This window comes from Castanea sativa, chromosome 3, assembly GCF_040712315.1.
Source record: "Castanea sativa cultivar Marrone di Chiusa Pesio chromosome 3, ASM4071231v1".
Lineage (NCBI taxonomy): Eukaryota > Viridiplantae > Streptophyta > Magnoliopsida > Fagales > Fagaceae > Castanea > Castanea sativa.
In genome coordinates this window covers 41,839,411-41,854,355 of record NC_134015.1, presented here as the reverse complement: position 1 = coordinate 41,854,355, position 14,945 = coordinate 41,839,411, and the positions used below count along the sequence as shown (strand labels likewise).

Sequence of the window (14,945 nt, the reverse complement as noted above, 5' to 3'; positions counted from 1 at the left end):
ACCCATAGATGAGATGCTTAATGTACGTTAATTTATCAACAACTATACGAACACATCTAATTTCACACTTTGTTGAGTTGTCAACTTATGGTGGGAGCATATTACTTTTTCATGAATCCACCACTACCATGATTTTCATTATACATCTAGAACGGCATTCACAGCCGAGTTTGTAAAAAATATAAACCTATTTTACCAACCCAAAAATTAAATTATCTTCTTTAAAATATCATTTTACTATTCACCCAATATCTCATTTCTTATTTTTCTCATCATACCCAACACAATTCAAAATTTTTATTCATTTAACTATCCCTTTGTCTCTCTTCCTCACCATCTCTCCCTTCTGTCTCTTCACCTATAGTAGTTTTTTTTTCTCTCTCTCTCTCTCTCTCTCTCTCAAAACTAGCCACTACCTCTATCAAAACCTGCTACCATAGCAACCACGTCCATCAAAACTCATTTTGAAATAAACCCCACAGCGAAAAGAAAAAAGAAACTCATCCATAACAAACCATCGAAAACCCAAAAACGTCACCACCACAACCCAACTGTCACTAGCCCAATTTCAACCACCTAGCCCACATCTTAATTTGACCCACAACTGATTTGATGGTGGTAGAAAGAAAGGCGAGAGAGGAGAGAGAAGTGAGAGTGACAAGTGATATGAGAAAGAGAGGAGAGGCAAAAGAGAAGAAAAAAGAATATGTAACCAAAAAAAAAAAAAAATAAGAAGTTGTTACGCTAAGTCACTAATGGTTTACTTATACAACTTTAATGTAGCTAGTGTCTATATTTTTTTAGCTATAGACAATGAAATGTTGAGGATTTTTTGGTGTTTAGGGGTTCTAAAATAGCCATTTAGGAGTTTTACACCCCCAGCTACTAATGCACTAATAACTTAACATATTTGTTGAAAGTGTTTGTGTTTAAGATTAGATTATGTGTTAACTTATCGCTAATTTTTTATTTTTACTATTTGCAAGTCCCACGTGGGCCCACAATAAAGTAGTTTGTTTTTGTGAGACTCATTATTATGTTTTTGGTCAAAAAGTAAATACAAATAACTGAATGTGACTCTCGCGTTATGGTTTTTCTCAAGATGTTACGTACTTTTTTATTATTATTACGGGTCTCTCTCTACCTCTTTTTTTGCTAGAGTACTTTCAGCTTAAAAGTAAATCAACTTATATTATTTTACACAATCACTTCTCAATAGCACTCACATAAGATTATCTATGTAAGGCCACAATTTTTGTACCTAAGCCCGAAGTAAGAAAGGGAGTAGGCCCAAAGAGCCCAATACAATGAATTTGTAGAGAGTGGATTAGAAACTAGGTTCTAATGAGCTTAGACAATGATCATAGTGAGTAAAAAATGACAATATAATAAAGATGAACTGATTTTATCTAAAGAAAATTGTCCTTGGACACAATCCGAGGAGGTTGATTCTTATATCTAATTCTCTTAGGACTGATTACAAGTATTGTTCTTGACTCTACAGTGTTTTTCTCTTTCTTTTTCTCCAATCCCCACCCCTCAGAGTCCTTTCCCTACTTTATACTACATTCTCCCTTTTATCTCTACCCTCCACATGTAGATCAGATTGCTGGTGTTGATCCTTATCCCATCAGCACCTTCCTAAAGTCTTTGGAAGTAGTTGTAAGGCTGAAAATCATTGTTCAGGTATCACTTCCTCATTAATGCGGCCAGAAAGTTAGCTACATAGCATTCAATGCGGTGGTAGCAGCTTTCTCCAAGATATTTCATAGCTTTCTTTTGTCAAGTGTTCTCACGATGTATATTCTTATCAACAGAATTTCCTAAAACGTTACTTTTGGATGGCAGACCATACCTTTTAAACTCTACTTCGCTCAGTCGAGGAGGCATCTATCCTCAGACCCTCTTCTCGAATCATCATAACTAGACCCCTTTCTTTATTCATCAATGTCGACCTCCAGGACAATGTTTACCCGTCCTCGGACCAGGCCCCCGGCCCAATATATACTAATGGGCCAATCCTCCCTACAATAGCTTCTCGAAATCCTCTTCTTTAGCTCTTTGTGAAGAAAAAAGGGGATTTCGATATTACCTTAAGTACCTCACTTTTACCATGCATCACTCTTGTCTGCGTAAGTACCCTTTTTAACTGCCCAACGCACGTTCCTAACACTTCGACACCCGAGACTCACCTTCATTAAATTTATGCAGCTTCATGGTGCGATGCAAATCCAACAGTCAAGGATTTTCTTGGAACTCAGGTGGGAATTTTCCTGCTTATCTCTCTCCCTGATATATATATATCGCTTAAACCCTTCATTTCCTTCATTTTTGCATTCATAAATATCAAGAGCTAGTCCAAGGAGAGTTTCTTTCTACGCGTAAGTCTTTTCATCCCTTTCTACTTACTTTTCTTTCTACGTTTCTTTATACAGTACCCTTTTCTCCTTGGCACCCTTAATTCCCCTTCACCATCCTAGTACCTTCAACCTTTTTCACACATGGGTAGATTCGCATACTTGGTAGACTCCACGGAGAGTATAGAAAGCTTTAAAGCTCAATATAGAATCCCGCTAGGAGTCTCCATTAGGTATTGTAAGTAAGGGTATTGACACACTCAAAGGCAGGAGGGAGAAGTGGTAATCCCGATGATTTCCTTTATAGGAGGGATAAGAATCCCTATGGGCATGGTCACTAGGGATTACCTTAAGGCTCATAGATTAGCTCCCATCCAATGTGCCCCAAACATGTTTAGAATTTTAGGTAGCGTAGATGCCCTTAATAAGAAAATGAGCTTAGGTCTTACCCATCACGATGTCAATTGGGTCTATAACCTCCACCACTTAAAAAGGTAGGAATACTACCTAAAAACTAGGTACCTCGAGTTTAGACTCATCTCTTGCCTCCCTAAATCCAACAAAGGCATGAATAAAGATTTTCTGATCGTCTCTGGGGAGTGGCACGATGGCCTCCCCTGTCCTACGAGAGAGGGGAAACCAGGTGGGGTTGTAGGTCTAAGTTTATTGCTTCTAAATCATCCTTTATTTTTCTTTGCCATACTCTGTACTAATCTTTTCTAGTCTGTGCTTGTAAACGTATTCTCTCTTTGATTTGTGTTATTCTATTACATATGATTTTTTGTTTTCTTAATGGTTTCGCAGATAAGCACGCCGCCGAACTGAACTTAAGCCTTGTCAACAAGCAAAGTCTAGACAAAATATTCCAAGCCGAGGTGTTTGTCCACACAGATGGTCAACTACAAGCGGTGCACTTGATCCTCAACTACACTCCACTCTCCTTCAGCTTTCAAGCACTGAAGAACGTGATAAAGGCGAAGGATCCGCGCCTACCCCTAATCAATGTCACCGTGCTTGGTTTTCTCAACCCAGGTCCGAGACCACAAGGTGTACTACAGGTAGAACCACTCCTTCAATACAAGGCTGAGGACGAAGCGACCCCTTCACAGTCAGCCACTTCAAAGGAAGAAGAAGAAGAAGAAGAAGAAGAAGAAGAAAAAGAAACAGAAGTAGTTGAAGTGACTGACTCCAAGGATGAGTTTGCCATCTTCGACTAGCCCTAATCTCTTGAGCCTCAAATCAGTAACCCTTGCCACCTTCCCTTGGCCCAAGTAAGCAGCATTCAAGAAGACACAACCGTTCTTGAGGCAATGGGAATACAGTGCAAACCCAGGGGCAGCCTTATGGAGATGATGGAGTCCCAAGTTAGGGGCAAGGTGCTCGAGGCAGTCGGGCAAGCTAAGCACCTTCCTCTCCTCACTTCTCATGATCCTCAACAGGAACCTGCTGATAAAAAGAGGCAAAGGGAGCAGAATGGGGAAGGAGACGGTAGAAGAAAGTCGGGCTGTTCCTTCCAAGGAGGATGAGCCCCAAAGAAGGGCCAAGGTAGCCAAGACTACCCAGACAAGGTCCCTAAATGATGGGGCACCTGGTGATAGAGGATGCGATCTCCGTACTAGGGTTCCAAACTAGAATCCTCCCCTGGTGCTAGACCGGTCTTCTCTCCCTGCGAGCTCCTCAATTAGGGACCGTCAACATGAAAAGGCCGGGTAGGTGGCAGACGCTGTAGAGCAAGCTCTGCTTCTACCCAACGATATAGCCGATCTACGGAACCTCAAGAAACATAAGGTGTTTCTAAGTCTAAAGAGAGACCTGGCTCTGGTAAGTCATTTAAGGTCAACCTTTTTATTCATTTGCTCACTTTTGCTCATTTTTGTCATTATTACTTATATTTTTTTTTACTTTTGCCTTTACTTACTTGCTAAGTTTCCTTTGTAGGCTGTCCAAGCCACTCGCTGACAAATGAAGGATAAGGAGGGCAGGCGAGTTACTGATGTTGAGGCTTTCAACGTGGCCGAGAAAAAGGTGAAAAAGCTAAACACCCAACTCACCAAGGCTGAGAGGGAGAAGAAAAGCACTGAGGCAGCACTAGAAGGGGCAGAGAGACAAGCCGAGACTCAGCTCAAGCAACTTCTCCAAACTGAGGGTGATCTTGTTGTTGCAAGGGAGCAAATCAAGCTACTAAAGAAAAAGCTGGAGGAAGCTGAGAAAGCCAAGGATCAGGCCGAACAAGACGGCTACAATGTGGGGGTAGCTAAGACCGAGGAGGCCTTCAGGTCCGAGGCTACGGGGGTATGTAGAGAATACTGTCTCCAGGTGTGGAATGAGGCCCTCAACCAGGTAGGGGTTGAGGCCTCCTCGGCACTTAGAAGGGCAGAAAATGTATACTACCCCCTACAATCCAGGCATCAAGCTCCTCAGCCTCTCAGGATGATACAACCCCCAACATTGCAAGCCCTATTGAAGAGGTTCTAAACAAGGACCCTCCTCCTCCCAGCAATCCTCAAAAATGTGCAAAGCAAACCAGCACACTTGCCAAGGAGAAAAAAACCCCTAAGGAAGCCTCATTCGAGATGATAAAGCCCTTGGATGCACCCAAGAATTCTTCCAAGGGAGGGGTGGTTTCTCAAAGCCATGAATTGACTCTGGAAACCCTTTCTTGACAACGAAGATTCGAAGAGCAAGGGTTTGGCATCCTCAGCAGCAGCAACCACCCAACCTGCCAAGACTCCTAAGGACAAGCTTGTAATATAGATGAAACCATGAGTTGTCTTTGTCCTCCTTTTGTTTTTAAACTGTTTGTGTTTTGTTTCTTGAATTTGTAATGCAGTTTGATCTTTTTTAAGCAAATTTTCTTTTTCTAAGGCACAGATCAATGAAAATTATAAGTTTTTCTTTCATAATTGTGATACTTGGGTTTATCCTAGCATAGTTTCTATTTTATTTAACACTTAACTAACATGACAATAAGATATAACTCTATTTGGTTATCTGCATAAGTGGTAGCATAGTTATCAAACCATCCTAATTAGAAACAGAACAAGTTAAACCTACTAAGTCCACAACCTCATCAAAGCATACCCTTAACTTCAGAAACTATACACAATAACAGAGCATTCATCCACGTCAAACCCCATTTAACCCTTCACTTGTCAATAGGCTTAAAGGACTTGGGGGGGGGGGGGGACAACCAAATTTCAAACTGACAACAGACAGATTTGATATACTTACAAATGCTTTAAGTGATGCTCACGAATGCCCCTTTGTTTAAGTCACCAGAGTAAAGGTCCTTGCTATTCAGCATGGATGGTTCCATTTGGGACTTAAATAAATAATAAAAAGTATTAATTTACCTAAAGCATGTGGTCCGAGGAGCCATGCATAACTAAAATTATGTTTAACAATGATAAAAAAATATCAATTTACCCAAGACATGTGGTCTAAGGAGCCAGACATAACCATAGTTCTGTTTGATACTTAAGTAAAATGACATGAAGTATTAATTTACCCAAAGTAGGTGGTCCGAGGAGCCAAACCTAATCAAGGTTTTGTTTAACACTTAGAAAAATAATAGAAAATATCAATTTATCCAAGACATATGGTTCGAGGAGCCAGACATAACCAAGGTTTTGTTTGATACTTAAGTAAAATGACATGAAGTATTAATTTACCCAAATTAGGTGGTCCGAGGAGCCAGGCATAACTAAGAATATGTTTAACACTTCGACAAATGATAGAAAATATCAATTTACCCAAGGCATGTGGTCCGAGGAGTCAGGCATAACCAAGATTCTATTTGATACTTAAGTAAAATGACATGAAGTATTAATTTATCCAAAGTAGGTGGTCCGAGGAGCCAGGCCCGACTAAGATTCTGTTTAATACTTAGAAAAATGATAGAAAATATCAATTTACCCAAGGCATGTGGTCCGAGGAGTCAAGCATAACCAAGGTTTTGTTTATACTTAAGTAAATAAGGAATGTAACGCATAATGTAATAGATGATAAATGACAGAAAACACTTTCATTAATAATAATACATTCGTAGATTATTTACATTCCAGGGGCGTGGTACAACATTTTCATCTAGATCTTCAAGATAATATGCCCATATTCCAGCTACCGAGGTAATACGATATGACCCCTCCTAGTTCGGCCCTAACCTTTCCCATGTTGAGTTTTTTGCAGTACCAAAAACCTTTCTTAATACTAAATCCCTAGGCACTAATGGCCTTATCCTCACATTTGAGTTGTACCCTTGTTTGAGCTTGTGTTGATAATAGGCCAATTGAACCATGGCAATTTCCCTTCGTTCTTCAATCAAATCTTAAGCTCTTCTCTAACAGCCCATCATTGTTGCTTTGAGTAAAAGAACCCGTCCTCAGTGTTGAAAATTTGGTCTCAAGAGGAATTACAACCTCAGCCCTGTAAGTCATTGAAAAGGGTGTCTCTCTTGTGGATCGACGAGGTGTAGTCCGATATGTCCAAAGGATAGGTGGCAGCTCTTCCACTCATTTTCCCTTTGCACTATTCAACCTCTTCTTGAGTTCATTCACAATGACCTTATTGACAGCCTCGGCCTGTCTATTCCTTTATGGATAAGCCGGGGTGGAATACCTATTTGTAATGTCCAGGTCGCAGCAATACCTCTTGAAGGCTTTGCTATCAAATTGAATGTCGTTATCTAAGATGATGGTATGAGGAATCCCAAACCGGGTGACAATGTTTTTCCACATAAACCTCTTGGTATCCATGTCCTTGATATTTGCCAATGGTTCAGCTTCAACCCACTTGGTGAAGTAATTTGTGCCGACCAGCAGCCATCTCTTATTCCCTACTGCTTTGGGGAAATGCCCTACAATATCCAAGCCCTATTAAGCAAAAGGCCAAGAGCTAGACAGTGGATTGAGGACGCCCCCTGGCTGATGAATGTTTGGAGAAAACTACTAACATTGGTCACACTTCTTCACATACTCTTGCGCATCCCTCTGTATGTTCGGCCACTAGTATCCTTAGGTGAGGGCCCTGTGAGATAAGAATCTGCCTCCCGCGTGGCTTATACAAATCCCTTCATGTAACTCTTCTAGGAGTAATTCTGTTGCCTCAAGGTGTATACATAACAAATACGGTCTAGAAAAAGAGCGCTTGTACAGCTTTTGGTCCTTGAACAGCCAAAACCAAAGGGCCTTTTTGCATACTTTGTCAACCTCAGACTTCCCTTTAGGTAAGATATTTTCTTTAAGGAATAGCACAATGGAATTCATCCAACTAGGTCTTACTTTGATTTGATGAATACAGACCATTTTTCTCTTCATCTCAGTAGACTTACACAAGTCTTCAACAAGGATAACTCGAGGTAAACTCTGTGTCGAGAATGTTGCGAAAGTGGCCAGAGAGTTAGCATGGGTATTTCTACTTTTGGGAATTTGCAATAATGTGAAAGACTCAAACCCTGACTGCAAGTGTCTAACCTGACCCAAATACTCTTGCATCCTTGGATTCTTGGCTTCCAATTCTCCCTCTACTTGGCCTACAACCAATCTCAAATCTGAAAACATCTCCACTATTTTTCCTCCTATTTTTGGAATCATAGCCATCCCTACCAATAGAGCCTCATACTCAGTTTCATTATTTGTGGTCGAGAAACCCAACCTTAAGGATTTTTCAATAATGATCATTTCAGGAGAAATTATGACTAGCCCCACTTCAAATCCTCTTTGATTTACTGCACCATCAACGTATACCCTCCAGGATAAAGGCTCTTGCGAGAAGACCATGCCAACTGATTTTCCATCCATGTTCTGCTTCTTAGCTTTCTCTTCTAATGGGGATTCATCAAACTCGGCCACCAAATCTGTGAGGACCTAACCCTTAACAGAAGTGTGGGGCATGTACCTAATATCAAAATCCCCTAGGATCATACCCCATTTGGTAATCTTTCCTGTGTAATCAGCGCTTCGAAGTAATGATTTGAATGGAAGTTGGGTTAATACAACAACTATGTGGGATGGGAAGTAGTAGGAGAACTTACGCGTAACATGCACCACTGCTAAAATAGCCTTCTCCAGTGGTAGGTAATGAACCTCTGCCTCATGCAACAACTTGCTCACGTAGTAAATTGGCCTCTACATACCACTGTCAACCAAATTCACGGTATGGGAAGCCACAACAATGTAAGCAAAGAAAACCTCATCCTCTTCGGGCATGGACATAACAAGTGGCCGAGAAAGGTACTCCTTAAGTTGCTGAAAGGCCAAAACACACTCTTCAGTCCATTCAAATTTCTTCTACATATTCAACAACTAGAAGGCAAGTCTGCACCTGTTCATGAATCGAGAAATAAATCAGTTCAAGGGGCAGTCATTCCTGTTAATTTCTGAACTTCTTTAGGATTCCGAGGTGGCTGTAAACAGCTAATTACCTTAACTTGATCAGGGTTGACCTCAATTCCACGATAAGTGACCATATATCTAGAAAATTTACCTGATCCCATGCCAAAGGAGCATTTGGAAGCATTGAGGGGTAGCTTGCGTTTCCTTAGTATCTCAAAAATATTCCCGAGGTCTTCCACGTGCTCGAACACCACCTTACTCTTTACTATTATATCATCAATATAAATCTCAATATTTCTACCTAGTTGTGGCTCGAACATCCTGGTCATCATCCTCTAATAGGTAGACCTTGCATTCTTTAAACCAAAGGGCATCACCTTGTAGTGGTAATTTCCAGTAGGAGCGACAAAAGCTGACTTCTTTTGATCACCCAGAGCCAATGGTATCTGGTGGTATCCCTAGAAGGCATCTAAAAAGCTCATCCGAGGATGGCCCATAGTCGCATCCACCAGCTGGTCTATCCGAGGCATGGGGAAAGGATCTTTTGGACAGATCTTATTTAAATCTGTGAAGTCCACACATACTCACCATTTTCAATTCTTCTTTTTCACTACTACAGTATTAGCAAGCCACTAAGGGTAAAACACCTTTTTAATAGCCTCGGCCTACTTAAGTTTGTTTACCTCCTCCGTGACAGCCTCAGAATGCTCTTTAGATGAGCGTCGAGGTGGTTGCTTTCTAGAGATTACAACTGGGATTACATTTAGATGATGGAAAATGAAGCTTGGATCCACCCCAAGAGCCTCATAAGCACTCCATGCAAACACATCAATATTCTTCCTAAGGAATATTATCAGCTCTTCCTTCCCTTGAGGAGGTAGTTGAGCTCCAACCTAAAAGAATTTTTTCGAATCATCATCAATAACAATTTTCTCTAACTTCTCACACTTTGGCCCTTCTGAAACAGCATCAGTAGATAACACTAGAGTCCTTGACTGCTATAAGCCCTTCTCAGTGAAGGTCGAGGACTCAACTCTTGGCTAATGCATTATTGCAGCCACTAAGCACTGCCTAGCCACAGACTGGCTCTCAATCAGCTCCTCAATCTGGTCCCCAAACGGATATTTCACCTTCAAATGTAGAGTTGAAGAAACGGCTCCCAGTGCATGAAGCCAGGGTCTTGCTACAATGGCCATGTAGGGAGAATAAGCGTCCACCATGATGAAATCCACCTCTACCACCTCTAAACCAGCTTGTACGGGTGGTCTAATCTAGCCCATTGGCATAACAACTTTCCCGTCAAAGCCTAACAAAGATGAATCATAAGCTGTCAAATCTTCACGTTTCAAGTTTAGCCCCTTGTACAAATCAGGATACATAATTTCTGCCCCGCTGCCCTAATCCATTGACACCCTCTTCACATCATACCCCCCCTAATCCTGAGTGTGACCACCAGGGTAATGTCATGTAGTTGTATGGTTCCAGCTTTGTCCTCATTTGGAAAGTTCACCACCAATCGGATCTTCGTCCTAGCCTTCTTGGCTCAGGGTTAGAGTCCTCGGTGGGTGGTCGGGCTACAGACATCACTCTGGAGGGGTGAGAACCAGTTCTCCCTAAAGTAGCGAAGATGACATTAATAGTGCCCAAATTAGGCCTTGAAGAAGTGTCTCTTTAGGTTTTGGCCCAGCCTGATTGCCTTGCCTACTAGATTGATGTAGAAAATGCTTTAACTTACCATCTTTGACCAACTGTTCCAAGTGATTCCATAAAGTTTTGCAATCTTCTGTGGCGTGCCCTCGCTCTTGGTGGTATTGACAATGAAGGTTTTGATTGCGCTTCATGGGGTCTCCCCCATCTTATTTAACCATCTAAAGTATGGCTCATTCTTAATCTTTTCCAAGACTTGATGCACTGGTTCCCTAAACATTGTGCTGACCACTTGATTAGAAGTAGAACCGGATTGCCCCGTAAAATCCCTTCGAGGCCGATTATTATTGTATCTGTTCGACATGAAATCCCTCCTATCCTGAGGGATAACCTTTGCCTTTCCTTTCCCCTGCTGCTGGTCCTCCTCAACCCGCTTATACTCGTTAATACAGTCCATGAGTCGACGCACACTCCTTATAGGCTTCTTGGTTAGCAACTTTCTCAAGTCATGCTCGGCGGGTAGGTTGGCCTTGAAAGTCCTTATGGCCACATCGTCAAATTCCTCATCGATCTCATTGAACATCTCCTAGTACCTATCTGAGTACGTTTTCAAGGTTTCCCCCTCTCGCATGGTTATAATCAACGGGGAATCTAAAGGCCAAGGAACCCTACTGCATGTAATAAAGCGAGATCCAAAAGCTCGAATGAGTTCCTTAAAGCAATCAATAAAACCTGCTCCCAGGCCATTAAACCACCTCATTGCCACAAGTCCTAAACTGCATGGGAATACCTTGCACATCAAGGCCTCATTCTTGGAGTGCACAGCCATCTGTTAGGATTAGTGCCCTTAAATCCTATTGTATGATGTTATGTATGTTATTATGTATGACTTAATATTGTTTTTAATAAAGTTATTTTATTATTATCTAAAACTAATGGTAACATGAATATTGGGACATTATCATATAATCCATGAGATGCATAATATGTATTTATGTGATTTAGTCACAGAAGATATAAATCACAAGTTCTTTGTAAACTCAAAATTTTAGTTTGTAGTCGGTGATGAAATTGGGCATTTCATCTGCGAAGACTGTAACATATCAACTAAGATGATTTGTCTTGATCATGGAAATGGAGATTTCTAGTTGATATGTTGATATGTTTTAAGAGTTAGGACATATTGAACTGGATTGCTGTGAGATTTATTATTCACCGAACGACTGTCAAATGAATAATAAACTCACAACTTCTATTTACATGACCTCTTAATCTTGAGAGAATAATGGACCTGATCATGAAATATAGGTTGCTTTGATATATCAGGAGTGAGATCTAAAGTTATGGTCAAAACCTCAGTATGTTTGGGCAGCCGCATTTAGTGTTGATAGAACATATATTCTTAAGATGGAATTCATAGTCTCTTAACGGAGATATAAAATATTCCCTTGAGATAAGTTTAATGAGTTCAGTTATTTAAAGAGTTAGGCCTAACTACTTTGGTAAGATGTTACTAAAGTATATATTTATGAAATTGAATTTCATAAATATATAATGAATAACTTTAAATGAAATTGGATTTCATAAATATATAATGAATAACTTTAAAGGATTAAACTGGGTACTCAAGGAATTAAGATGTAGTAATTTACAAAGTGGCAGTCTTTTTTCATGACTTTGTATTACTACGAATATTTTATGAAGGGGTTACATGTATAATAAAGTCTTGGGATATAATTTATAAGTAAGGCTTATAGTGCAATTATATTTATATAGTAGTATTAAATATAATTAATGATAACTTTGGACTTGTCAAGAGTTGACAAAAAAACCCAAGGCCCATTAGAGCTAGTATCTTATTGGTCACTTTTGGTCCCACTCCAAGCCACACACTAAAGCCCAATTAGAAAGGCCCAAAAGGCCAGCCCAGTTAGATAATCAGTTGGATACAAAAGGAGAAACATATAGAATTTTCTGTATATAAACATATAGAACACTATTGTGAAAATGTGTGTAAGAAGTGTTAGACACTTTGATATTCTCCTTTTGGAACTGATTGAGAGACCACACATCTTGGGTGTAAATTGGAATTGGAGTGAAGATTAAAAGTGTTCCTGAGTACTTCAATCTTTGGTTTTGAATTTCACTGCACCAAGGTACACTCTCTTGTTCTATAATTCTGAAATTTACATAGTACATGTTATCAATTGTGATTGAAGTAGATCCGTTATTTTTGCACTGCGTTCATGCATATTTCTATCACCATCCTCTAGTTAAAGTGGCTTACATGTTTTACCGGATCTGTTCGGCCATTTTACATGGTGAATGATGGCTGAGTGAACTGATGAGGAAGTTTTTCTCCTTTAATTCTGCGCATGAAAGGTGACTTGGAAATCTAGTTTGACACTCTGCTCATAGCGTCATTTCCCAGGCCATTGGAAGATGAACTCCAATTTTTACGATCATGAGGGCTATCCTTATCATACGAGAAAGATTCACTAGGGGAGTCCTTGACCTGGGCTTGTAATTGCCATCCTCATTATCACCAAAAGAAGAGTCAGAATTGGAAGGAGTCTGCCTCCGCTGTTCGCGGCATAACTTCTTTTTCAAATGATCTATCTCCAATTGTATGGCTCTGGCATTCTCCTCATGTGAAACATGGCTCCCAACCCGAGACTAGCTCCTACCAGTATGGGTGGTGTGCACACTTCTTTCCGGGTCCCTTCCTTGTTCAAAATTGAGAAAATGATCTTGACATTGGGAACCCATAGACTTCGCTTGGCTCGGACCTGAACCTACCATAATCAAACGTTAAACTCACTAGAACACAAGGCCTCCCACAGACGATGCCAATTGTAAGGCCACAATTTTTGTACCTAAGCCTAAAGTAAGAAAGGGAGTAGGCCTAAAGAGCCCAATATAATGAATTTGTAGAGAGTGGATTAGAAAACTAGGTTCTAATGAGCTTAGAAAATGATCATAGTGAGTAAAAAATGAGCTTAGACAATGATCATAATGAGCTTAGAGATGCTCGATTAATCGAGCTTCGCGAATTTTGAATTTTCCATAATTTTTCTAAGACAATTTTTTAACTTTTTTTTATGAACAAACAACCATCATATGAACATAATGGTCAGAGATTGATATCAAAACTGAATTTCATTGATGCTATAGCCTTAAAGTTCAATTTAACATACTTAAACTCAAATTTAAACAACATCATAACATCAATATTAGTTTTCATCAAACAATAATTTCAACAACCATGCAAAAAACTAATTTCTAACAACATGAAACCATTGTCACTAATTCCAAAACTTACAAAACATGTTATACATATTCAAAATTGAAAACCGCTCTGATACCAATAGTTGGATAAGAACATGTTTAAATCGCGGGGATTCTAGCCTTTTACCCCTATTTTCTAAAATATTTGGCAATATGCCTCTGTTTCCAAACTATTTAGGTCCATGCCCCTGTTTTGAAACTCGATTTCCACAAAATTGAGTTTCAATGAAGAACTCGATTGGTTTAAAATTGAGTTATGCCCGATCAAACTTAAAAAAAAAAAAACAAATGCATGGAACTCGAGTTCCATTGAAAACACCATTATAGGTGTTACTGAATGCTGCTATAGGTTTTGGGCTGATTAAACCCAAAAAAAAAATGCATGAAAACACCGTTATAGGTGTTACCGAACACCGCTATAGGTTTTGGTCTGATCAAACTTAAAAAAAAATTGCATGGAACTCAAGTTCCATTGCAAACGCCGCTATAGGTATTACTGAACGCCACTATAAGTTTTGGGCTAATCAAACTTAAAAAAAATTGCATGGAAATGCCGCTATAGGTGTTATTGGATGCCGCTATAGGTATGGAACTCAAGCTCCATAAACTCGCGTTCCATGCAAAATTTTTTTTTTTAAAGTTTGATCGGACATAACTCGATTCTAAATCAATCGAGTTTTTCATTGAAACTCGATTTTGAGGAAATCGAGTTTCAAAACAGGGGCATGGACCTAAATAGTTTGGAAACAGGGGCATATTGCCAAATATTTTGAAAAATAAGGATAAAAGGCCAAAATCCCCTTATATCGCATACAAAACATACGCAGTAGAAAAATAACGGATCTATTTCATTCACAATTGATAACATATACTATGTAAGTTTCAAAATTTAAGAACAAGAGAGTGTACCTTGGTGTGGTGAATTTTAAAAACAAAGATCAGAAGCACTTGGGAATTCTTTTAATCTTCACTCCAATTCCATTAACACCCAAGAAGTGTGGTCTCTCAATCAGTTTTCCAAGGGAGAATTAGAGAGAGTGGCTTACATTCACACATACACCATTTCACAAGAGTGTTGTTCCTTTCTAAAAATTATGTATATTTCTCCCTTTGTATCTAACTGATTATCTAATTGGGCTAGCCAATTGGACTTTTCCAATTGGGCTTAAGTGTGTAGCTTGGAGTGGGACAAAAAAGGACCAATAAGACACTAGCTCCAATAAGTCTTGGGCTTTTCTGTCAACTCTTGACAAGTCCAAAGTTACCATTAATTATATTTAATATCACTATATAAACATAGTTGCATTCTAGGTCTTATTTA

General features: G+C 39.7%; 1 protein-coding gene across 1 annotated transcript; it reads right to left on the bottom strand.

Annotated features, from left to right (window-relative positions):
- Positions 1-6,949: 6,949 nt before the first annotated feature.
- LOC142628972 (uncharacterized) lies at positions 6,950-10,919 on the bottom strand. Its single transcript, XM_075802991.1, has 6 exons — positions 10,626-10,919; positions 9,373-9,582; positions 8,779-8,949; positions 8,491-8,602; positions 7,658-8,211; positions 6,950-7,228 (listed from the first exon to the last, which is right to left on the bottom strand). Exons 1-6 carry the CDS (start codon positions 10,917-10,919, stop codon positions 6,950-6,952), a joined length of 1,620 nt encoding a protein of 539 aa, XP_075659106.1.
- Between the last annotated feature and the right edge of the window lie 4,026 nt (positions 10,920-14,945).